The 26,840-nt window shown below is 41.9% G+C and overlaps 1 protein-coding gene across 2 annotated transcripts in view; it reads right to left on the bottom strand.

Moving 5' to 3' along the window:
• The window catches only part of MALRD1 (MAM and LDL receptor class A domain containing 1), a 419,241-nt gene that overhangs the window by 134,710 nt on the left and 257,691 nt on the right, over positions 1 to 26,840 (bottom strand). For both annotated transcript variants that reach the window (XM_069729529.1, XM_069729530.1), the window contains 3 exons: positions 26,367 to 26,547; positions 9,378 to 9,506; positions 6,054 to 6,203 (listed from right to left, as the gene is read on the bottom strand). In XM_069729529.1, coding sequence (XP_069585630.1) covers positions 6,054 to 6,203; positions 9,378 to 9,506; positions 26,367 to 26,547 — 460 coding nt within the window. The remainder of the gene's footprint in view (positions 1 to 6,053; positions 6,204 to 9,377; positions 9,507 to 26,366; positions 26,548 to 26,840) is intronic.

The following is a 26,840-nucleotide window of genomic DNA, read 5'->3' as shown; positions in this document are numbered from 1 at the left end:
GTGTGGTGGAGTCAGAACACAGCTGAACTCTCTGAAGAGAGGCGCCTGTGCTGTGAATTTTTTTGTGTTCTCTTCCCTTTATAAGACTAGACAGGGCCACAGTTGCTGACCGTCTAGTTTCCAAAAGTGTTAATCTCAGTCACGTGTCTACGTCACTGTTATATTGCTAAAGTATTAGCCATTTTCCCCTAATGACACTAAGTAGGGGGGGGGAAATCGGCATCTTCTGCAGATGCACTCTTCTGCAACTCTTCCGCCTCTTCTGATAGCATTACTGGCATCACGCAAGTGGAGAACTAGAAGATGGAGAAGGTCCGTTTTCTCATGACTCTTGAAGTGACTGTGGGGTGTAGTCCTGTTCTGGATTCCTCTGTAAACCAAGCATTGGAATTCATGTATGTTGGGATATTGACATATTATCTCATATGGAGGTTTTGCATGTTTCTTACAATATTACAAGAGTTACATGACACTTTTGCATATTATATTTGATTGTAACATCATAAGTCTATATTGCGAGTAGCACTGATGGAATCAAACCGACACCTTCCATAAATGCTAATAATGATGCGGTGTTTTGAAGCAGAATACGTAGAGTTCTGAGCCCCTGGCTGACTTTTCGGAAAGGGAATAGATAGTCCCGGCTTCCTAAAGCTTACGTGGCTTACAATCGTCTCTACCTAATTAGTTCTCAAGGACAAACATGCTAAGCGCCAAAGGTCTGACACCAGTATGTGATCCAAATGCAGAAAATAAATAGAAGGACGCAATGTTCTCCTTTTTTCGGAATCTTCTGTTCTCCATTCATTAAGTGGTCAGAAAACTAATTATAAGCCAAGAATAGACAGAGGTACAACGAGTCAATGTATAATGCTCTGATTCAGCCACAACTCTCAACTTAAGAATGTAGAAATCCTGAATAAATACCATGACAACCTTTTACTCACCCGAAATACTATAAAATGATGGTTGTCATAAGGGTTAGTCTGGGGTAAAAGCGTTTTGCTTTCCTTTTTTAATTTAACTCTTCTGCCCATTGGTTGTATCTTTTATTGCAGCTCCGTCCCATTCAATACCAGACACAAGCAATGAATAAGTGTGGTGCAGTTTCTAAAAGAAAAGTTTTTATTAAATCCTGGCCCTTTCCAAGTTGTGTCTTTCCAACAAAGTCATTTAAAGGGGATGGTTACTTTATCTTTACAAGGATGAAGGGTCTAATCAACACTGATGATTCCAAGAGCTGGAGGGAGATACTGAGGAACTGGAGTCAGGACACACCAGACCAAAAAAACAAACAAACACCAATGTAGACCTGCGGTGGGGACAGGACAGATGAGGACCGAGTATTTTTTTTTCATTTTTATCCCCTTCCTGACACTATATGATTCCAGCAAAATAGCAACCAGTTTGCCACTATTTTTCTAGAGAGAATAATAAAAAATTAAAGTTTGACATTTTTCCATATTCAAGTTTTGTTTTTTTATAAGGCAAATTTGATTTGCCTTATTTTCTTATCTCTACTCACTAATTTGCATGTATTACAGGTTCTCCTTCTTCCTCAAGTCTCCAAAGCTTTTCTGGTCTAAAAATGGCTTCTGATGGACAGGTCTGATCGCCTGCTTCTCCATCTGCCCCCTCCAATTATTAAACTTATTTCCTATCTGCATTATTTTAGAGGACCCTGATGGACAGGTCTCGTCAGGTGCTACTTTATCAGCAATCATTCCGACGACAGGAGCCGTGCGGTCCGTGATGAAAGCAGCACTAACAAGTTTTGGAGGAGAGCCTGTAACACTTATAGTAAGTGCTACAAAAGCATGTCCCCAACATATTTGTAAAGATAAAGTGGACAGTCCCTTTATGGCTTGACTAGGACTAGGATCTACCTTCATGCTTTTCCTGGATGCAACCAGCTTGGTAGTTAAAACAACGGTCATTGGATATCTACTCTCATTTAGATGGAAAAACCTCTTTAATGACACGTAAAGTTTCTAATTAGCAAAATATACACTGCTCAAAAAAATAAACTTATGTGAAATCAAACTGTCCACTTATGAAGCAACACTGATTGACAATCAATTTCACATGCTGTTTTGCAAATGGGATAGACAACAGATGGAAATTATTGGCAATTATCAAGACACCGTCAATAAAGGAGTGGTTCTGCAGGTGGGGACCACAGACCACATCTCAGTACCAATGCTTCCTGGCTGATGTTTTGGTCACTTTTGAATGTTGGTTGTGCTTTCACACTCGTGGTAGCATGAGACGGACTCTACAACCCACACAAGTGGCTCAGGTAGTGCAGCTCACCCAGGATGGCACATCAATGTGAGCTGTGGCAAGAAGGTTTGCTGTGTCTGTCAGCGTAGTGTCCAGAGGCTGGAGGCGCTACCAGGAGACAGGCCAGTACACCAGGAGACGTGGAGGCGGCTGTAGGAGGGAAACAACCCAGCAGCAGGACCGCTACCTCAGCCTTTGTGCAAGGAGGAACAGGAGGAGCACTGCCAGAGCCCTGCAAAATGACCTCCAGCAGGCCACAAATGTGCATGTGTCTGCACAAACGCTTAGAACCCGACTCTATGAGGATGGTCTGAGTGTCTGACGTCCACAGATGGAGGTTGTACTCACAGCCCAACACCGTGCAGGATGCTTGGCATTTGCCACAGAACACCAGGATTGGCAAATTCGCCACTGGCGCTTTGTGCTCTTCCCAGATGAAAGCAGGTTCACACTGAGCACATGTGACAGATGTGACAGAGTCTGGAGACGCCATGGAGAGGGATCTGCTGCCTGCAACATCCTTCAGAATGACCGGTTTGGCAGTGGGTCAGTAATGGTGTGGGGTGGCATTTCTTTAGAGGGCCACACAGCCCTCCATGTGCTCGCCAGAGGTAGCCTGACTGCCATTATGTACCGAGATGAGATTCTCAGACCCTTTGTGAGACCATATGCTGGTGCGGTTGGCCCTGGGTTCCCCCTAATGCAGAACAATGCCAGACTTCATGTGGCTGGAGTGTGTCAGCAGTTCCTGCAAGATGAAGGCATTGTATCTATGGACTGGCCCGCCCGTTCCCCAGACCTGAATCCGATTGAACACATCTGGGACACCATGTCTCACTCCATCCACCAATGTCACGTTGCACCACGGACTGTCCAGGAGTTGGCGGATGCTTTAGTCCAGGTCTGGGAGGAGATCCCTCAGGAGACCATCCGCCGCCTCATCAGGAACATGCCCAGGCATTGTAGGGAGGTCATACAGGCACATGGAGGCCACACACAAGACTGAGCATCTTTTTCTTGTCATGAGGCATTTCCACTGAAGTTGGATCAGCCTGTAATTTGATTTTCCACTTTGATTTTGAGTATCATTCCAAATCCAGACCACCATGGGATAAATCATTTTGATTTACATTGATAATTGTTATGTTTTATTGTTCTGAACACATTCCACTATGCAATGCAATTCAGACATATCTAGGATGTGGTATTTTAGTGTTCCCTTTGTTTTTTTGAGCAGTGTATATCGTAGAAGTGGTTGGCAAGTAGTCAGCCCACAGTGCTCAATCTGCAGCCTGACTTCCGTTTAATTACTCTACATGATCAGCATTCCTCTCATCCACTTTGCAATCATTCATTGACTTTTGTCATAACAAATGGGTCCTGTGTCCCCTAATCTGCAGAGGATATTATTATTATTAGTCATTTATATAGCACCATTAATTCCATGGTGCTGTACATGAGAAAGGGGTTACATACAGAGTTATAGATATTGTTTACAGTAAACAAGTTTACAGATGCGACAGTATATGTGGCCATACATGCACAGACACCATCCGGAGTGGACCAGAGATATGCACCCAAGGGCATAGACATAGGAGGGCTTGTTTATTTTGCAGGATGAGTTGTACTTTTGAATGACACCATTAATTTTATAGCAGAATGAACTGGAAATGGTGAAAAAAAATTCCAAGAGGGGAGAAATTGTGAAAAAAACCCACAATTCTGGCATTGTTTTTTGGGAATTGTTTTTACATTGGGTGGTAAAAATGAACTCGAAATGATTATCCTCATCAGTACGATTATGGTGATAACCAACAAGTTCAGTTTTTTTATTATTTTAATGGTGAAAAAAAAAATTGAAGTTTGTCAAAAATAATGTGCTGGTTGTCTCTCTATTTTTCAGTCAATGGAGCTGTGTGATGATTTCTTTTTGAAGGGTAAGACATAGATGTGACATTTTGATCACTTGTTACAGCATTTTTTATGGCATCGCAGTAATAAAAAACCATAATTTTGTCATACTTGAATTTTCTCAGTTTACGGTGTTTATTAATTGGGTTCATTATTTTTATATTTTGATAGATCAGAGTTTTCATATTTTTTAAAACTATTTTTTTTTTACTTTTCACAGTACTTGTTAGTCCCCTTAGGGGACTATAATCTGCAAACATCTGACAACTTTTGCCACATATAGAAATACTGCAGCATTGCTGCATATAGTAAAAATCACGGTCTCTCTCACGGGGCTACCGCGACAGAGAGGTTCCAGAGAACCACAGCGCTCTGGGCCTCGTTCACACACGATGAACAGAAGCTCTTCTCCTGAATTCTGGCCTGGCTGTCTAGTGCCAGCAGGGCATGAGTTAAACCTTGTTACTGAAGTTATTGAGAGCTATGTCTCTCAGCTGATTTGGTTTTGGTAATCTCCGCTCCTATATAGACTCAGCTTCGTCTACAACTGTTGTCAGTGATCAGTTCTGCTGCCTGACTTGGAGTGAGAAGGAGCGTGATATTAGGAGCTTGGAGGTTTATTTACAGAGATTGGTGTCTGCTGTTTAGGTTGTATGTTAAACCTGTTTTCCTTCCTAGTTTTTTCCTTCTCTTCCCTTCTCTGTGTTTCCTCTGTGGTTTTGTGAGCATTTGGTGAGTTTGAGACTTTTAGTTACCTTGTCTGTATACCCTGTTTAATTGTCGTATTTATACACTGGTGCAGTCCACCTTCCTTGGGGGGAGAGGGGGCCACTGATAGGGCCTGCACAGGAGACAGGGATACGCTGGCGGCTCAGGCCTCCTAACCATTATAGGTACCCCTGAGATAAGGGAAAGCCAGGGCCCCATTATAGTGGCAGGGACAGGTGCGGGTCCCGGTACGCCGTCCTGCCCCTTTATCGCCGTAAACGGCGTGACAGTCTCCTTTGAAGCCCGGTCAGAAGAGGTCTTCAGGATATCCCCAGATGTCAAAGCAACCCATCGGCAACCAGTGATCACAGTCCGGGTGTGCAGATAGGTATATGGATTGATGCACCCCATGTGGAAACACTAGGGTTAGTGGGAGCTCTCGTCCGCTGGCCTGGCTGTCTTTACAAAGACCACATGGGCCGGGACTCGTCCCACTATATGCAAATTTGCGTGCAAATCCTATGAGCATTGAATCCCTAGTCCCCTGTTATATGCAGTATACCATATGCAATCTGTCTGAAGAAAGTCCTTTCGACCGAATCGTCAATGTTTTTTAATTGCTTTTATAATAAATCTGTTATTATTTTCTGCACCTCGATAAGTGCTGGATTCTTTCTTCATTGAGTATATGGCGTGGTTTCCTATCCTGACACCCCATTTTTATACATAGTGACATACATTCTATCTATACCAATGGGTTTTAGAGTCAGGTCATGGCTGCAATACACAGCCATAACCTGCCGAGCACGGGGAAAGCTCTCCCTGTGAGCCTGCTCCATACATCCACTTCCGCTATACATGTGCGGCAGATGTCGTGGATGGGTTAAGTTTGACAATGGGGGACCTAGGACCCTATTATTGTGCTATTTTTTTTATTTTTTTTGGTATAGGGTTTATTTTACAAAAACTCCTTTTCTGGCGAGCACTAGAGGACATTCCAATATTTTAGAAGTTAAACTCGCCTATTCCAACACTCAATGATGCCAACCTTTGTTAGAAACAATGGAAGTCACTCTAAGGTATCGGGTTCCTACATAATTTTTAGGGAATTTTTTGTGACCTAAGGATTGATAACGTAGATGGCTACTTACCTGGAGTGTGGTCTGTATGTAGGTGATCGGCGACTTTGTGTTCTACCGTCCAGATAAAATCATTTGTGTCGTCTTGAGAGAGATCACATCCAAAATGGGTCCCATCTGAATTCTCGAAATTACAGCTCCCAGGAATATTGGTGTACTCACCTATGTATTTTGGAAATAAAGTTATTTTTTTTAATGGAAAAGCACATGGGAGAAGTTCGCTCAATATGTTCTCAGAGATTCACGCAAAAAATCACTTTACTATGAAAGCAGAAAGATGAATGCATAATTTACTTAAATCAACGCCTGCTTTGCCCTTCTCTCCAGCTTCTCCATCTTCTGCTGCTGGAACTATGGACGATTTCCTATAAGTCTATTAAGGGATTAGCTCATCCTGGCTTAATTTATTTACTTAATTTCACAAAGGAATTCCTACTCTTCTTATCAGTACTTGCTTCAGCGCCATTTAACCGAGTGTGAAAATTGTAACTCAGATCATTTACATTTCCAATTAAATATATCCCTGACACTGAAACCAGTAAACTTGACACACAATATGGTTGTTATGATGAGGACTTTTTCTTTATTTCTTATTTCAAATAAATTCATATAACAATATGGCAGATTTAATGTCAAATAATAGCGGCAGACCACAAGGTCGCTATGGCCCAGCACCCCATCCGCGCCCGACATCATACATTCAACTGTATCTGCATCCTGGATCAACTATACTGTTTAGAGGGCTACGTTGGGACCATTACAGAGGGGCCATTATACGGTGGGCGAACCATTATACAGTGTGGAGGTTTGTGTGGGGTCCATGAGACTGTGTGGAGAATTGTGTGGGGGCCATCATACTGTGTGTGTGGGGATTGTGGGGGCCATCATACTGTATCGAGGTCACTATGGGGGCATGACATTGTGTTGGAACCACTGTGGGAGTATCATACTTTGAGGGGGTACAGTGAGGTCATCATACTGTGTGTATGGAGGGTACTGTGGAGGTACTCACTGTAGAGGCATCATACTGTATTTGGGGAGCACTTTTGTTGGTGTAGTACTTTATGGGGGCCATGAAAGAGGTATTTTAGTGAGTGGGAACACTAAGGGGCTTCAAAAGGAGCAAAATTACTTAGTAAAGCTTGCAAAGTTGTAAGATAAGCTCTTCTGCGACACCGCTGAATATATATATATATATTTTGTGTTGTGGCCCAATTAGGACTTGTACTATGGGGCTCCATGATTTTTATGTACACCCCTAATGACAGTGCTGTGAGATGAGAGCTGTAGTGTGTGAGAAGCAGGTCACATACAGTGCTCGGCCTCTATCCCAAGTACCATGGCACCGGCAGTGAGCTATAGTTTGCAAATGGCATGTGACAAACTCTTGTGTCCGGAATTGATGCAGAACATTGTGTGTTACAAGTGCTGCTCTCACACTACGCCTGTCATTTCACAGTCTGACAGTGCTGTGAGATGAGAGCTCTAGAATGTGACCAGCACTTGTCATCTATCCCAGGAACAGGGGCATTATTCCCCGATACCTATGATAGATGCAGAGCAGTGCTTCTAATGCCACACAATTCTGCTCTCCTTTGCCTGCACCGTAATCACCGATCACCGGCAGTTAGATCTATGTGACCTACATAGAAATGACTGTTACCCCTATAGCCAGGGTTAGATGAGCATGTGTTCTCTCATGCAAGAAAATCAGCTCAATTATGTTAATGACACTCATTTCAAATTCTGTTCCGAGTTTGAACCGAGTATCATCTCAGTGTGATGTGATTCTCTCGCACAGGTGTTGAGAAGATGGAGAGCTTAATTTCTCCATCTTCTCCATTGTCTGAGTCTGCGGGTGTCGGACTGCACCCATATGACATCTGTGTGCAGTCTGATGTTTCACACGCACCCATAGAGTTATATGGGTGCGAGTGACCCAGATTGCAAAGCCACTCGCAACATGTTGCAATTGTTTTCTCATTCCAAATCAACACGGGAAAAAACCCAGCAGATCCGCACTGCCTCATACAACACTGGGCCGAGTACTATGCGATAAAACAACGGATAGAACTCATCCGATGAATAGAGCGAGCCCTTACACACAGAAAAGCTGCATCTTACATTCTCAAAATGGCATTTACCTTTTTCTCTCCTTATGATTAGGCAACACCATGATGGACTGGTCATTGAAAAATAAGTGACCTGTCAATCAGAGACTGGGGCAGGCAGCAAGAAAAGTGAGAGCGCAGGTAAACTGTAAGTGCAATGCCCCTCCCTGTTGCACTTGCATCTCATTAGCGTCAAATTTCATGTATAGACTTCTCTAAGGCTACGTTCACATTTGCGTTGTGCGGTGCTGCGTCGGCGACGCAACGCACAACGCAAATGTAAACGCATGCACAACGCAGCGTTTTGTGACGCATGCGTTCACTTTTTCATGGTTTTTGGCGCAGAAAAAACTGCATCATGCAGCGTCCTCTGCGCCCTGACGCATGCGCTGCAGTGACGCATGCGTCACAAAACGCAAGTGCAACGCATGTCCATGCGCTCCCCATGTTAAATATAGGGGCGCATGATGCATGCGTCGCCGCGGCTGCGCCCAACGCAACGCAAATGTGAACGTTGTCTAACAGCTCACTCACATGTCAATTGTTCTCATTTTTCTCATATGCGTGCTAGCTGTGTTTTTCATGGATGGGGTAGTTCACATGTCTGATTCTTTCCTCGGACCGAGTGGTCCGCACAAAAGCACAGAAACCGATTCGATATTGATCCGAGTGTCGGATCAAACTGCCCAATGCAAGTCTATAGATCTGTACTACTCCAATGTCTTCCGTCTGCTGTGTGTTTATCATGGTTTGTTTGATAGGAGAAGCTCGAGAAAACTTCCATCATTTTTATTTTTCATCTGTGAAAAACTGATGAAATTCTGACCAAATTCCGATGTCTAAGCTAGAACTCTGATGACACTGATCAAAAAAACTAATGAAACTCAGGTCTTTTTTCGCATACGAGAAAAATCACTGACATCTGAGTGGGCCCTAAGACAGTTAAAGGGATTCCTACAAGAAAAGTAACGATGTACCGTAATCAGCATTAAGGAATCTTTACATAAATGCCATTATTTTGGGTAAAAAAACCCGAAACTAATGTATATACTGATGTTACAATATATTATGGAGATGCTGGAGATACAATAGTTACAGGACAAATATACTCAGGCAATAAGTGCCACAACAAATATCTCAGCACATAGGTAGAGTAAAATAGTAATAAAAAATAACAAAGTAGTAATAGTTACTTTGGTAAAGTTAGAAGACGAGATTTACTTACTGCAGTCAGCTTCATCTGACGAGTCCTCACAGTCAGGCTTGTAGTCACAGACAAGGTTGGATTCAATACATTTTTGGTTTTTGCATATAAAATCTGTGTCTTCAGGGCATTTTCCAGGCTCCTCTCCAACTGCAACCAACAAGACATGAAAATCAATACTCAGCCGAATCGATGTATGCTCCATTTCATTTGTTGATTTAAGTTTAGTAACACGTTGTTTCCATTAACATCGTGTCATCTCTTTACCATTACTTGTACTGGTTTTAATACATGGCTTTTCTGTTCTAATTTAAGAATTAAAGGAGAACTTAATGGAGACAGCAGCTCATGAAATGAGAGACAATAGCTCAGGGCCCATACTGTATACTGTACATCATTCATAAGAGTATGTAAGAGGTGCATGTAGTAACGTTGTAGGATATAACCTTGTGAAACATTCAGGAGGGGCACAGGTTGGAGATTCCCTTTCAGGGTGCTATGTAGAAACCCCCCCCCCAAATTGCATAAATTGGTTTGCAGATCTTTGAAATTAAAATCCATCAATACCTTTATATCTTCTATCTGTCGCTGCACTCCTGAAAAATCAGCATTGTAAATCAAATGCAAATGAGACATTAATTGACACAAATGAGGCACAGATTAGATATTAGAAACAACTTTTTGACAGGGTGATCAATGAGTGGTGAGTTCTCCTTCAATGGAAGTCTTCAAAAGAGGCTGGACAGACATCCGTCTGGGATGATTTAGTGAATCGATGACCCAGGAGGTCCCTTCCAACTTTACCATTCTATGATTAAGTGCTCTGGATGGGCTCAGTGGTTAGCACTGCAGCCTTGCAGTGGTGGAGTCCTGGGTTCAAATCCCACCAAGGACAACATCTCCTAGGAGTTTGTATGTTCTCCCCGTGTGTGCGTGGGTTTCCTCCGGGTTCTCTGGTTTCCTCCCACATTCCAAAGACATACTGATAGGGAATCTAGATTGTGAACCCCATTGGAGACAGCAATGAAGCGCTGCGGAATATGTTAGCGCTATATAAAAATAAAGATTATTATTTATTTATTATTCCTCTGCCTCCGGAAGATGTTTTTCCACAAAGCATCAGACTTTTTTTTGGCCTGATCAATAGCTGACTGTCTATGTGCCATCAGGAACCATGCACAGAAATCAGACACTGAACTATCAATAAAGCTAAGGAGGCTGGTGCTAGGCGGGGAAACGCCCTCAAGGAGCAGAGGCTTGGAAAGTCCTCTGCCACACCAAAAGCATTTATGTCCTCATTTGAATATGAATTAAAACACTGTTTTTTTCAGGAATGCAGCAACAAATAAAAGATATAAAGTTGTCGATTGATATAGCTTTTAAAAACAACATATATTATATGCTGTTTGGGGTGGTTGATATTACTGACTTTGACTCTTCATAAATTAAACTTATTTTGCTCTAGCTAGTATTAATAAATGTGTAAAATCAAGGCGAGGAACATTACCTGGATTATACTTTAAGCCACATTGCAGAAGTAAAGTATGGGTCAGAGGAGAAAGATGGTTAGTATATCTGCATATATTTATTGGTTAAAAAAATTATGATTGAATAATGAGGCAGTTGTGCAGGGATGTAGCTATAGGAGATGCGGAGGTGGCATTCAGACCAAGGATCTGCTGCCTCAGGGGCTTGAAGGTCCCACAGCCACTATAGAGGTAGTTGGGGGCCCAAGAGCTTCAAGTTACAAATCTGTAAGGTTCGTTTTATTTTCCGTGTATATATAGAGGTAAAAGGGTGCACACATCGCCCTCTTCAATGACATATGGTCGACATAAATGTTTTCGGCAGGTTATAAAAGCCCAATATTTACTGCGTCAGTCAGCGATATAAGTCTCATTGGTTTTCAGTTACGGAACAAGGTCAGGAGAAAATGAAGACACAAGGAAGCTACAAGGTGTCTTCTATCTGTTCATCAGATTCAGGACAAGTCAGTTTCATCTATTTACCCAGAAGTCAGAAGCCTGAAGGTGAATTGAAATGAGCATTGCGGGGTCATTTGCCCGATGATAGTCTCATTACTTTAGTGACCTCTTACGTGTGCTTCAAAGTCAAACTCTCCGCTCTTCTGCCGCTCTCTCCACCATTCTTTAAAGTATTTTTGTAAACGGCATTAAAAGTTTTGTGCAACTCAAAGGAAAGGTACAAAGTTTATGGGAAGGACACGATTCAATTCTGTCTTCATATGTTACTTAAGGGATGATTTTATAGTTTTACCTTTTTTTATAACTAAAGGTTTAGGATTAGACTTATATTTAGGGTTAGAATTAGGGCTAATAATTGGCTTAGAGTTAAGCTAAGGGCTATGGTTAGTCTCAGGTTTAGGCGTAGAGCTAGAGTAAGAGAAATTGCTGCATAAAAAAATAATATATTACTTTTGATTTGTAAAATTTCAGTAAAAAGGAGAAAAGAAAGTAGGACTACAAAGCGCTGACTATGATTACATCAGCATTTTCAAAAACTACATATGCTTTCGAAAAATGGGGTTCAGTAGTGGACTGGTGGAGGGAACTCTGGGAGCGTTAATAGATCACAAGCTAGGTAGCCCAAAATACTTGCCTTGTCCCAAGCTCTGGCAGCCCACGCTACGCCACTTACAGGATGTCTCTGGCATTGCAACTCCGCTCCATTGAAGTGACTGGACTGAATTGTAATACTACTACATAACCTGGGAACTAACACACCACGTAGCCAAGCAAAAAAAAAAAAACACATTAAACAATGATGCTTTTTTGGAAAGGAATATATATACATACTGTACATATTGTGGGAATTTACTTTCTCAGGTAGGCATTAGGCAGTGTTCACACAGGCCATACAGTTTGGTCCAAACAGGTGCAGTTTTAGTGCTTTCATAAAACTCCAAGGGATTCAAAACCAAAAACAGCGTCTTCTCGGCAGAAGGGTATAATAGCAACAAAACAGTCCATTCAACAGGTCACCTATGTCAGTACGGGCTCACCCAAACATGTTACAGTCCTTTATCCCATAGTAAACTTCATACACAGAAGAGGCTTGATCCCACCATGTCTCAGTATCCCCTTCAGCCTCAGCTCCAGCACCCTCCAGCGCCAAACAGAAGCATTCAACTCCATTCACAGTTCACATTGAACAGGCTGCAGCTTCCACATGTTATTCTGTAACTCCAACACACAGACTGCTCAGCTTTCCTAGATGACCCATGCAGTCTCCATGTAGATCCTGGTATGTCTCTCAGCTATAGGTCACATTTTGACTGGACACTCACCAGCAGCACACTTGACTCTGCTCCATCCTACAGACTGATTCTAGGCCCTGGTTCTAGCAAAAAGCTAGGCAGATGCATCTAATTAAGACCTGCAGTCTTAACTAAGTGATCCAAAGAACAAACATATGGATTTCTATGTACTGTAAAAATTATTATTTATATAGCATCATTAATTCCATGGTGCTGTACATGAGAAAGGGGTTACATACAGGGTTATAGATATCATTTACAGTACACAAATTTATGATGACAGACTGGTACAGAGGGGAGAGGACCCTGTCCTTGCAAACTTACATTCTACTGGATACTGGGGAAAGACAGAACGTCGGGGATGCGGCAGCTCTGCTGGTGGTGAGGCGGCAGAATGGTTATTGCAGGCTGTAGGCTTTCCTGAAGAGATGGATTTTGAGGTTCTGTCTGAAGGATCTGAGGGTGGTGAATAATCGGATGTGTTGAGGCAAAGAATTCCAGAGGATGGGGGATATTCGAGAGGTTGTGTGAGGAACGAATAAGTGCGGAGGAGAGTAGGAGGTCTTGGGAGGATTGAAGATTGCGTGAGGGAAGATAGTGGGAGATTAGTTCAGAGACATAGAGAGGGGACAGGTTGTGGATGGTTTTGTAGATCAGTGTTAGTAGTTTGAACTGGATTCGTTGGGGAATTGGGAGCCAGTGGAGGGATTTGCAGAGGGGAGAAGCAGGGGAGTAGCGAGGAGAGAGGTGGATTAACTGGGCAGCAGAGTTGAGGACAGACTGGAGTGGTGCAAGGGAGTTAGCGGGGAGGCCAAAGAGGAGGGTGTTGCAGTAATGGAGGCGGGAGATGATGAGGGCATGCACAAGAGTTTTAGCAGATTATGGGGTTAGGAAGGGATGGATTCTGGCAATATTTTTGAGCTGGAGGCGGCAAGAGGTGGCAAGACTTTGGACGTGCGGTTTGAAGGACAGGGCAGAGTCGAGAGTTACCCCGAGGCAGCGGATTTCAGGTGCGGGAGAGAGCGTGGTGCTGTTTACCATAATAGATAGATCAGGTAGGGGGATACGCGAGATAGGGGAAAGATGATGAGTTCGGTTTTCTCTACATTGAGTTTTAGGAAGCAAGAGTTGAAGAAGGAGGATATGGTTGATAGACACTCGAGGATTCTGGACAGCCACAGGTACATTTGAACAGTCTCCTAACCTGCAATACCCACTGCACCCCTGAATCCATGCACCTCTCCCCCTCTGTTTCTACCTGGTACATTTGAACGATCTCCTAACCTGGAATACCCACTGCACCCCTGAATCCATGCACCTCTCCCCCTCTGTTTCTACCTGGTACGTTTGAACGGTCTCCTAACCTGGAATACTCACTGCACCCCTGAATCTATGCACCTCTCCCCCTCTGTTTCTACCTGGTACGTTTGAACGGTCTCCTAACCTGGAATACTCACTGCACCCCTGAATCTATGCACCTCTCCCCCTCTGTTTCTACCTGGTACGTTTGAACGGTCTCCTAACCTGGAATACTCACTGCACCCCTGAATCTATGCACCTCTCCCCCTCTGTTTCTACCTGGTAAGTTGCAAAAATGACTTGCTATGCATATGTTCAGTCTTTTGAGCTTCTTTTAACCACTTCAGGTTTAACAAGATACCAAACGGCTAAAGAAAAGTCTTCCACTCTTAAGATGCTCTATCTTATACAATTCATGTCAATAGGAAGGCTCAAAAATGCCCAGAAGACTCATGGCTGCCTTTTTGAGCATTTTTTCATAGTTTTTGCTTTCAAAATCAAAATATGTTTCTGCATTGTTGAATGGAAATGAGGAAACCACCCAGAAAATACCAGTACAAAAGATGACCCAAAAATAATGGAAAAATGCTAAAAAAAAAAAACCTTCAAAGTGGTCAAAAATGATGAGCAAGAACTAAGAAAATGACCAAATAGAAGCAAAAACAGATTCTTCAAGACAAAAAAAAACACTGACGTGTCCTGAAGCTTCATACTCTTGGAAAACTAGGTGGGTTCGCACTTGTGTAAATGAGGTCCTGTGCACACATACGCTAAAACAGTTTTTATGTGAAATCTATTACCTATAGACATAACCGGAGACTCAAGGGTCCAAAGTAAAATCTGTAATAAATCCCCCCACCAACCCGCAATCCACTATGTGCAGCACAGTATTCTGTGACAAAGGGGCTTTTGGCCCCATCATGCTCCAGGACAGCTATCTCTGTTATAGCAATACCCTTGTGGATTGAAATTTTAGTAAAACTATAAGTAAATAATTTTATACCAGCAACAACCTTGCAGCATTGCTCTTTCTCTTCCAACAGTTCTAAAACGATGCAGGTTTTTTAGGTTAGGAAGGAAAGTTAGAGGACATCGAATGCAAATGTTGAGAGTCAGACGTAAAATTTGATGCTGGCACTTGGGTTTTGAATCCTTCCATTAACACATTTTGGCTCTTATTGTCTAACCGCTCGTCTTCCATTGCGTTGTCTCGGGATACTTCTCATTGACATTGTAAATGTTAATCCTGCTGGAGTTCAACCTTCTGCTCCTTCTCTCTAATGCGATATTCTGCGCTTTGCTCCAAATTATATTTCCATAAAATTGTAACCTTATATAAATAAGTCATCTTACGGACCATCTTCACTTACTATTGTCTTCCTGCACTCAATTCCCCTTTATTAACAGCGTTAGAACTTCTGGTTTTTCCTTTCTGTAAAATTCTAAATCCGTGTTATATTTTTCAAAATCTATTTTTAGTCTATTTTTTTGGAAGAAGTAGGGAGGCGTGCATGACCTTATATAACCACAATACTATTTTATAGTTTGGGGGTTTTTTGACAATTTTTTTACTTAATTGAACTGCGATTTACAGTTATTCAAAGTGCCACCGTCATGGTCCTTTCAATCAAGGTACTGCACAATTTTTCTTCTTAAAAATTGAATTCGAGGCTGGTACTTTTTGGATAACCATATCATTAGATGACCATCCTTAAAATATGCTGAAAGCCGGGAACGGTAATGAAACATTGAAAGAATCTGAGCTCAACAATTTATTATCCTCCCGTTTCGGCACTGCATCTCCTGCCCTCTTGGCGGTCTGTGGTTTACTTGGCTATAGCAATGACGTCCCATGTTCTCCACGTTATTCTGCAGCCAATCACAAATCTTAGCGGTAAATAGCAAAACCACTGAGGCCAGTAAATGCACCGATCACTAGGGAAATACATTAGTAATGCAACTTTTTTGGTATTTTCTTACTATTTCTGGCTATGGGTGCATTTTCCTTCATATGTTGGGAAATCAATATAAATAAAGTGCTATTTTATGAGACAGTGAGGGGTTCAAAAAGGTCATTGATCCGATGCTTATGAATTGGAAAGCAAATTAGAGTTTGGGTGGGTGAGGAGTTTGCAGTTCTGATCAGAAAAGGATTATTTGGATAACATATTAAGAGGTCAGTAATTGGTTCTCACAAATCCGTGTTAAGTTCCTGGCAACACCATCTGGAGGAGTTTTGCCAAATGAAATAGTTTTCCACCAATGCAGCACCATTTGTAATATAATTTTTAGGAAGGGTATATATACAGGAGATTAATGCTGCATCCGTTTTAATCAGGAGTGCTCAACTCCAGTCCTCAAGAGTCACCAACAGTGCATGTTTTAAGGACTTCCCTAGCATTGCACAAAGTGTTGGAATCATCACCTGTGCAGGTGATTAAATTATCACCTGTGCAATATTAAGGAAATCCAGAAAACATGCACTGTTAGTGACCCTTGAGGGCTGGAGTTGTGAACCCCTGATTTAAACGAAGACCATCAGAAGGACTAGAGCCATGGATGCAGCAGTGGGAAAACTAATTGGTCTATACGGCTTCATTTGATATTTTTTATCATTTCAGGAGATAGTCTGAAAATCCTTTTAAGAAGTCCTTGGGTAGGTACCTTCCTTGGTCAACACAGATGAATTGAACATAAAAATGGATGACTGGACCCAGTAATTAGAATTTTTGTTGTTATGAATTTAAAATAATCCAAAAAAGTTATGTGTCTGTGATGCATTTTTAGTTTCATTGCCTACTGGAATTTGTTGAACTCTGCCATAAAAACTCAAAGTTGCTTCAACTGAAGTTGGCCCCAGTCTTGTCACCATACACTTGAAGTAAAACATTTCCTATTGTGGGAAGGCAATAGAACCCAACCTTCTCTCTTTCATTGACCAAAACTACTACTAAAGGGCTGGGACCATTTTAGCTAAATTAAAGGTGTCGTCCACTACTCGGACAAGACTTTCTCAGTCAGCAGTGTCGGCATTAGCTCTCCAGGGGATCATGTCACATTGTTATGTCCTGGCATCTTTGTGCCCAATCAATGCTAACTTCACTCTCCCCACCTTCGGAAGAATTGGACATGAAGAGGAAGTCAGAGCTGTGGTTTGCTCTCTTCCTCATGATGTCTGTTACATCCGAGGGTGGGGAGGGAGAAGTTAGCACTGATTGGGTTTAAGGATCGCGTGACATAACAATGTCACAAGATGCACGGAGAGCGAGTCCTGATTAAAAAGAGTTGGTTGGGCAGTGGACAACCCCTGGAAGATGACCAACCCTACATCCCTCTCTGCGATTGTTCCACCACCAACTGGAGAAATACTATAGGTTTGCTAAGTCTATTGAAAGTCAAATCAGGGAATCACTGGTCAAAATAAATTGATACAGTAATTTTCATCTCTTCTTAGACACCATAGGCCCAATTCATTATCGCATTGGCGCCTTTTTTGTCCAATTTTTGGCATTTTTCAACAGTTTTTCATGTTCTCCTTACTCTCCTTTCAGTTTGCTCTGACCTTTTTAAAGTCTGGTTTGCATGTCTGCTCCTGTATTTTTGTATGTTTGCCATTGTGCGTCTAATAAAAGTCACAAAATTTGTTGCAAATATACTCCCCCTCCAGTCGGCCCCCCATCTTCTCTCCCTGGAATGATTTTATGTATGCCTGAGGATTGCTGCTCAATTTTTGCAACGTTTTGCGACATTTTGAGATAAAGTTTCACTATAAAAGGTTAATTGCCCAAAATTCTTGAATCGTGCCGACATTTTGAAGCATTTGGTGCAAAAAAAAAAGTCAACAAATTCCACAGGAAAAAAAGGGAATCTGTCCGCAGGTTCTTGCTACCCCACCTGAGAGCTGCATTTTGTAGGGGCAGAGTAATATATATCACTTTTTGGGCTGCATGTTGTGTTTTTATAAAAATCATTCTTTTATTTGCTGCAGATATAGCAGTTCTCTGAATGTTGAACCCCGTATTGGTCGCTTTCTGTGCACACTGGATACACAAAAAGCTGTCAATCAATGGTGGAGACAGAGTTATGTCCAGCTCTTGAATATGGAGGACTACATGGCTGTAAGTGTACTAGTCCTCTATTGATAATCTCCTGATGATAAAACAATGATTTTATTAAAACTATAGCAAGCAGTCCAGTAAGTGACACACTGCTGCAATCAGAGTATACAGTATGTCTCTGAGATTACGTGGAAAAAACCTGGTGACAGAATCCCTTTAAAAAAAGAAAAAAAGCAAATGATGAATCGGAGCCTTTGTGTATTGTCATCAGGTTGTTCACTTTTATTCTGACAGCAGAAAAGAAGAATTGACTGGATAAAAATACGGGATGGTTACCGGCACCGAGTGATGTATACATCTTAGTCTAGACTGAAGACATGTCCGGTATGTCAGTTCACTACGTGGACGCCTTGTCCGGACAAGGTCAAGTCAAGGCAAGTTGAGATGAAAATGATGGATAGCTCTAGACGGCAGACGATAGAGTGTGTACTCAGTGTCAAGGAAAACGCACTACAGACAAACAAAAATATGTTTTTCGGTCTTATTGATCACTCAGGACCATTTTTGCATTCTGTGCTTGGTATGTACTGTCAAGGAGCCCGGCCGAACATCATCAGGTCAGCTGAATTGTAATCTAAGCCTTCAATTTTCCAAATCCGGTTTGATGTACATGAAGTATACAGAATATTAAATATCAAGATCTGGTATCTTTTTCCAGAAGTAAATATTACTGACAGAAATGGAACAAATAGAAAGTTTAACGTAAAGTGGAATGTCATAGAGACACGAATTCGCCCTTCATGATCGGATGGAATCATTAGGAGCCTCTGCATCTGAACTTTATGGAGAAATAATATAATCCTAAATGTCTAAAATCAAAGTCCAGGCAACATTTGTAGCAAAAAGGAATGTAGAATAACATAAAATAGGGGAATAAATATTTAGGATATGTTCGCATGGGGTGGTGTATCCATAGTACAGTATGAGCAAATTGGGCCTTTGCCACACTTAATGGCCGCAGTGCTAACCAGTTAAATGCGAGTAGCAATCACTGATGGCAGCATTTAAGATGCGCCGGCAGGAAGCGCGTCATTGACCCGGCTATCAGCGTGGCCATCATGTGATCGTGGAGTTCCGATGGGTTGGTATGACAGTTAGCATGTGCTGAAGACCTCTGCGCCAGTCATCACGATCCTTTGGTGAACGTTTTCAAATATATATATTAAAGGGAACCTGTCACCCGCAAAATCGAGGGTGAGGTAAGCCCACCAGCATCAGGAGCTTATGAATGCTGTAGATAAGCCCCCGATGCATCCTAAAAGATGAGAAAAAGAGGTTAGATTATACTCACCCAGGGGCGGTCCTGATTCCGGTCCGATGGGCGTCACGGTCCAGTCCGGGGCCTCCCATCTTCTTACGATGACGTTCTCTTCTGGTCTTCACGCTGTGGCTCCGGCGCAGGCGTACTTTATCTGTCCTGTTGAGGGCAGAACAAAGTACTGCAGTGCGAAGGCGCTGAGCCCCTTTGACCTTTCCCGATGCCTGCGCACTGCAGAACTTTGCTCTGCCCTCAACAGGGCAGACAAAGTACGCCTGCGCCGGAGCCGCAGCGTGAAGACAAGAAGAGGACGTCATCCTATGAAGATGGGAGGCCCCGGACTGGACCACGATGCTCATTGGATCGGACCGCCTGCCCAGTTGAGTATAATCTAATCTCTTTTTCTCATCTTTTAGGTTACATCGGGGGCTTATCTACAGCATTATAGAATGCTGTAGATAAGCCCCTGATGCCGGTGGCCTTAGCTCATCTTCGATTTTGGGGGTGACCGGTTCCCTTTAAAAAAAAAAAAAATTAAAATCACCCCCCCATTGTGACTTTTTATGCAGTTGCACATTTTTTGCACAACTGAACTCTAGTCTCCTACTGGAGTGATCTTTTTTGCACAAATGTTAAGAGACACATGTAACATTTTAACAGATCATACAGTTTTACTTATTTTGTGCAAATATGGAAACCTATGTGCACCATTTTAAAGAATTTATGCAAAAACTAGTAGATAAAAAAGTGACCAAAATGTAAAATGCAATTGGGCAAAGCCCCTAAATTAGGAAAGTTTAGGTCAACTTTCAAATGTGATGCTTTGTCCACTGCGTGTTTCATGTCTGCAGGTGTCCATAGCAAAATACGCAATCTGCTGTGATTCCATTTTTGATATGTTTTTGCTGCTTTTTTAAGGCTTTTCCGCTTATGAGATTTCATACAGTGTTTCCTAATTTAGTTTTTATTTTTGATGCAGAAACACAGGGATTTTTTAGGCTTCCCTAAGAACTCTATGGGGAATAATCATACCAAAAATGCACAGTTCAAAAGCGCCTTTAAATGCACAGTGGACATGAGTTTTCCTCAAATCATGTCTTCTTTGCTTAAAGGGAATCCGTCAGCAGTTTTTTTCCCTGTGTAATCTGAGAGCATCATCATATAGGGCAAAAGACCCTGATTCCAGTGATATATCACTTACTGGTCTACTTGCTGTAGTCTTGATAGAATACCTGTTTTCTCTGCTGTAGATGTCGCAGTGCTCAGAATGCTGAGATCTGCATAACCCCGCCCACATACCTGATTGGCAGCTTCCTGTGTACAAGTTGCCAATCAGTGGTGGAGGCGGGGTTGCACAGATTAATCTGACTGGTCTGCACATGACACCTAGCCCTGTAGTGATAATTTTCTCCTGATGAAGCACTGATTGTATTGAAACTACAATACAGAGCCTAGTAAGTGACACATCACTGGAATCAGGTTTTCTTGCTCTATATTATGCTGCTCTCAGAATAGATAGCAAAAACCTGCTGACCGATTCATTTTAAATTATTAAATTCAGCAGATTTTCATGCACAAAAAAAATCCAGCAGAAAATTTGCAGTATTTATGCTATGTGGGAACACAGGCTTACAAATTTTATGCTCTAAAAATAATAATAAAAAAGCAAAAACAGTAATAGTAAGAAAAAAAAAGAAAAAAAAAAAAAAAACGGTCCCAGCTACAGACTTCCCACGAAAGTACAATGCTGAAGGCCCTATGTAATAGTAAAGATAAACTACTTAAAAGTACAATCACCGTGCGGGTTCACACACTTCTATAGATACTGACAACAGATAAAAGATGGGTTCTTTACACATTGCTGACCTGGAGGTTAACTGAACAGTACGTGACCTGAAAACATTCCCAGTAACGATACAATAAGCCGAACTGCGGCCGTATCCTGCGAAATGCAAATCATCTCACAACACGTCCTGAGTCGCATTTACATAGTGTAACCTTGAATAAGCCCATTAGTTGTGTTGTGGGAGAAGACGTTGCCCGAGAAGTTGTCTGCCTATATGATGGTAACGGAATATTACAACAGTTAACGTATTATCAATCAATCTGAGCATCTGTGGGAAAAGCATCTATGGGATCTCGTGTAAAATGACATATTAGGCCGGATGGAATGGTTGGAACCTACCTCGGACTTTTTTTATCAAGTAAATGATACAAAAGCTGATAATCTTGTTGTTATAATATGTATTTGGGCCCGATATTCCCCTTCTCAGGCAAAGTAGGAATAGGATCACCAGCACTGATAAAAAGAGAGTTTATACTGGAATACGGACTCTAACGGGACTCTGCCAGAGGATTTCACCCAACTAAAGAAATCATAGTGTCCAGTTACCTGATTGTAGACTTAAATACTAGTTAAACATACTTGTTATACACCTGTCCCGGGTATCCCAGGCTCTACTTCCTTCACCTCGGTCCGCTGCCCTGTGTTGTGCTCCGCGTCATCTTTTGCAGGTTGCCCGTCGTGGATCAATAACATCATCTCCCCAATCCTAATTAAGGCCCATTAGGACACAATCTTGTGTCTTAGGATAGAGACACCAGACCTCTATGTTTGGCTACTCCACTTTAGTGGACACTGCACCCAAGATTCCTAAGTGTGCCAAGTCCTCCCTTCCTACGTGCCTTCCTGCTTGTCGCACCAACGCCCGGAATCTGTGCGCCCATCCAGACTTGAGGCTTGGAGTATCCACCTCACCTTTCTTGGTATGGACAAGCAGAGCAAAGTACCCTATATTCTCTAGGCAAATTAGCAGAGGGCATTTCCAAGCCAGGTAGCTGAGTCTTGTAAGTGAGCCCTCCCTGATCCATATCCCTTCATGTTAACTGATGGATCCAGTCTTTGTTTGCAGTACTGAAATCCTCTTCCTGTCACTCGAGTGAGAGTTGACTTTGCAAGCTGTGGGAAACATCTTAAAGGCAATCTGCCACCATGATTTCACCCCTTAAACTATTTGTATCTGCCTATATCTCTCTCACAGACATGTTCAGTAATACCTTTACATGGCCGGTCCGTTCTTCCGAGAAATCCGCATTTGAATTGATATATAAATGACTATGGAAGATCTGAAGCCTCTGTCACTCCAGCTCTATATGCTGTGTGACTTCAAGCAAAGGAGCCATCAGTCAAGCCGTAGGAGGCGGTGCTAGGTGGGGAATAGAGCTGGAGTGACAGAGGCTTCAGATCTACAAATAGCTCTTCAGCTTTATTTGTATATCCATTCTCCTGCCGATTTCTCAGTAAGAGAGGAACAGACTGGCCACGTAAAGGTATTGTTGGACTTGTCTTTGAAACAGCTATATGCACATATAAATAATTTGGGGGGGGAAAGCCTGTTGACAGATTCACTTTATGTCATATATTGGTATGATATACGAAATGCATCATCAATTTTTTTAACAATGAAAACCAGACAGTGGTAAATATTTATTTTTATCAACAGTTTTTTCCTATATGATGGTAGTTTTTTATTTATTTTATATTACCGTAATTTATTTTCTATACATAATTACGGCCACAACTATATTGCTAGAGCTGCTAATAACAGTGTTCAGAGCTCAGCAGCCACAAGGACATAAGAAACTGGTGTCTAAAAATGTCCATTGACTTATATGTGAGAACATTGTAGGCATGCTCTGTGAGCTGCGCAGAGGTCATTGTGCAGGGAGGGGAGGAGGTAAGCTGTGCTCATCATCTATTATCAATGGTGGATCCTGGGATATCTTTTATATTACCTGTCATTGTGATCCTGTCTGTGATGATAACGAGTAGGGATGAGTGAACCGATAGAAGTTCGGGTTTTGTAACCGGAACCATACCGAACTTGAATCTGAAACCGAACCCCATTGAAAACAATGGGGACCCAAACTTTGCAGCTGGAAAATATTTTCTTTGTCTGGGCTCAGAGTGAAAACTGCAAGATTGCAGTGATTTTTTTTTTTTTTTAAATTGTAGTTTGTAGTGACAGAAAATAAAAAAAATTCCAAAATGTAGACAAATACTTTGTGTTAATTATATGTTGCATTTTTCATATAGAGAATTAAGAAAAATAAAATAAAAATAAAAATCTCTATATTTTGCATTTAGTCCCATTCTTGAGGCTGCGGTTAATGTGTGATACTTTTCTACACACGTGCACAGCGATAAGAGAGGACTGAGTGAAAAAAAAGGAACAGAAAATATTTAATTAATGAAAAGTGGAGATTCCTACAAGGGACGTCATATCTCACAAAGATGAAATATCTTAAAGGGCTGTGATGCAGAACTCAGGGCCTGGCTTGCATTGTTGTCCTTTCCCCTATAACTGCAGGATATTTTCCAATATCTTGTAGCCGCTGAGGTTGATCCCGGCCCGACGTGTTTTATCTCTGCAGGTTTTTCATTTCATTCTGAGCTTTTCGCCTACATCTAGAACAGCAGAGCTGATACCTTTCCCTCCAACGCATGCACTGGAATGAAGTTACAATATTAAAAAAAAAGAATAAATAAATATTTTATATCCCGGGCTCTTTGATGTGTCTGGGTCCTCGATCTCTTTAACCCTCTTCTGCTCTAGTTGAAATAAGTATATGTTTTTCTGCCACCATGAAGAGTAATGACTGAGAGGTATTTTCATCGCAGACATTTAGACCATGTTCACACCTTCAGTATTTGGTCAGTATTTTACATCAGTATTTGTAAGCCAAAATTAGAAGAGGAAAAATCAGAGGAAAAGTATAATAGAAGCATCTGCACCACTTCTGCATTTATCACCCACTCCTGGTTTTGGCTTACAAATACTGATGTAAAATACTGACCAAATACTGAACGTGGACTTCCAGGGTATCCACAAGATGTGAGTCTCAATCATGGGAATTGCATCTGCCTCCGACTTCCATTTTGCAGCTGTTGTAAATTGAGGTTCAAATAACTTTTGACCACTTTTTTTCTGGACCAAAAGAGCTCAAGTCTCGCCCGCAATTAGGCGTGCCCACTATACAAACCTCAAACTGAGAATGACACACACAGAACCTAAAGTTTATTATCTGGCTATCAGATTAGGACAGATATGGTGTATGCAGTACTTAAATGGGCTATCCACAAGTTATATATAGATGATATCGGTCACGCCGCAAGCGGCGTTAAAGGGGCAGGACGGCGTACTGGAACCCGCACCTGTCCCAACCACTTAATGGGCCCCTGGCTTTCCCTTATCTCGGGGTACCTATGATGGTTAGGAGGCCCGAGCCGCCAGCATATCCCTGTCTCCTGTGCAGGCCCTAGAAGTGGCCCCCTCTCCCCCCAGGGAGAAGGACTGCACCAGTGTATAACACAACAATAAACAGGGTATACAGACAAGGTAACTAAAAGTCTCAAACTCACCAAATACTCACACAACCACAGAGGGTACACATAGAAGGGAAGAGAAGGAGAAATCTAGGAAGGAAAACAGGTTTAACAAACACCCAAACTGCAGACACCAATCTCTGTAATAAACTTCCAGCCCCAAATATCACTCTCCTTCAACCTCCAAGCCAGGCAGCAGAACTGATCACTGACACTAGCTGAATTCAGGACTGGGTCTATATAGAGGAGGAGATTACAAAAATCCACTTCAGCTGAGATACCCAGCTCACAGCAACTCAGCAAATAAGGTTAACTCCTGCACTGCTGGCACAAAGCAGCCAGGTCAAAATACAGGAGAAGAGCTTCTGTTCACTGTGTGTGAACGAGACCCAGAGCGCTGCGGTTCTCTGGAACCTCTCTGTCGCGGTAGCCCCGTGACAATATCTCATTAGCTTTGGTCTGACTCATGGCACCCCCAACAATTAGCTGCTTGCAGCACCAGTGGCAGAAGCATATACTTCATTAGGAGCCGAGGTTTCTTGATTAGGAGCTGAGCCTCCGCACCTGAGAATGATGACTACACAACATTCCATGTTCCAGCTCTATACCCTGTGTAAATCTAATCACTACGGCAACTGCAAACAGTTGATCTGTGGGCGTCTGACATCATATTTGGTTGACCTATCCTAATGATCGGTCACATAATATATAAATCCTTAACAATCCCATGTCACACTAAAATGTTTAATCTGTCAGCCACATGTCTGAGACGATTCATATATAATTTATTGATCTTAATGCCTACTGATATTTTTCCTTAGAAGTCCAGTGGGCGGGACTACTTGATGATTAACAGTCTTTCCAGTATAAGCAGAAATATTGTTCTGTTAGTTAATGTTTTGCAAAGACTTTCAGCTATTACAGGACATTATCTAATGTTTATGGTTTAATTCTATCATCTATTGTATTTGTGCACTTTGCTGCCATCTACTGGCTGTTGTTATCTTATGATGTTCATGTATTATTATTGTGCTTAACCCATGATACCTTTCTTTCTGCAACTCTTCCTATCTTTATGTCACTTCCTTCTTGTGGTCAGTGCCATCTTGGAAAACACATGCTTCAGGATTGGAGAAAGGATTCTCTTCTTACCTCTAACTTTGTGCTTCTAATACCAGCTCTAACCTGCAGCACTAACTTCTACCTCATCTTCATCCCTTCATCATCCCTGATATCTCACCTCATCGCATCAAGGTACTGTAAATAAAACCTGTTGAATTCATCACTGAATCATCCTTCTGGACTAGTCACGTGCAGTTCATCAGGAATAGGGGCACAAGTTAGTGAGTAACGCTATCTGCCATTGCTTATACAGAGAACCATGTTCACATCCCTCAGACCCATCTCACCCATGTAAATCGGTGGCAGAATAAATGTCAATCCCCGAAGTATCCCGCCCATTGGACTTTAAAGAAAACATTTAGCAGGAATTTAGAACAATGATTTACAAGGTTTCATAAACTTTTTGTGTCAGTTTAGCTATGATGAATTCCCCATCACAGATGGAGAGAAGCTATGATGGCTAATTTCTTGGTGGTAATAAGTAAAATTTTGGAATATAGACAAATTTTCTGAGAAGATAAATTTAAGAGCTATTGAATATATTCCTTACCTGGAGAACAGTTTATAAATTCAATGTCATCAATGGCCGCTCCTCCTCCAAAGTCTTTTATCCGTACACCTTCGAATATGACTTCAAAGTTTCTCAACTTCCCCAATTGAATTTCCACTTCATTCCATTTCCCGTCTTGATTTTCGGATTCTCCCCATACTTTCGTTAAGTCGTTCTCCGTCTAAATATAAAATAACATAAATGTTAAAGCATACTTGTCGTTTTAGGTAACAAGCTGTCCTGTATGTGCACATGAGAAATATCACCATTTGTTACAATTATACGATGTATAGCCTTCATTTTCATTATAGGGAATTACCTGTTAGGGAATCCCCACATGTATTCAGACTGTCTAGCAGCCACAAATCATGCAGCTGCGTCCACAAAACCTAAATCTCTGAGCACGCCAAAATACTCGGAGGCCACCTAAGCATGCTCGGAGAAACTCGAGTAATGAGCATACTCGCTCATCAC

Source organism: Ranitomeya imitator, chromosome 6 (genome assembly GCF_032444005.1).
Source record: "Ranitomeya imitator isolate aRanImi1 chromosome 6, aRanImi1.pri, whole genome shotgun sequence".
NCBI lineage: Eukaryota > Metazoa > Chordata > Amphibia > Anura > Dendrobatidae > Ranitomeya > Ranitomeya imitator.
This window is presented reverse-complemented; position numbering and strand designations above follow the sequence as displayed.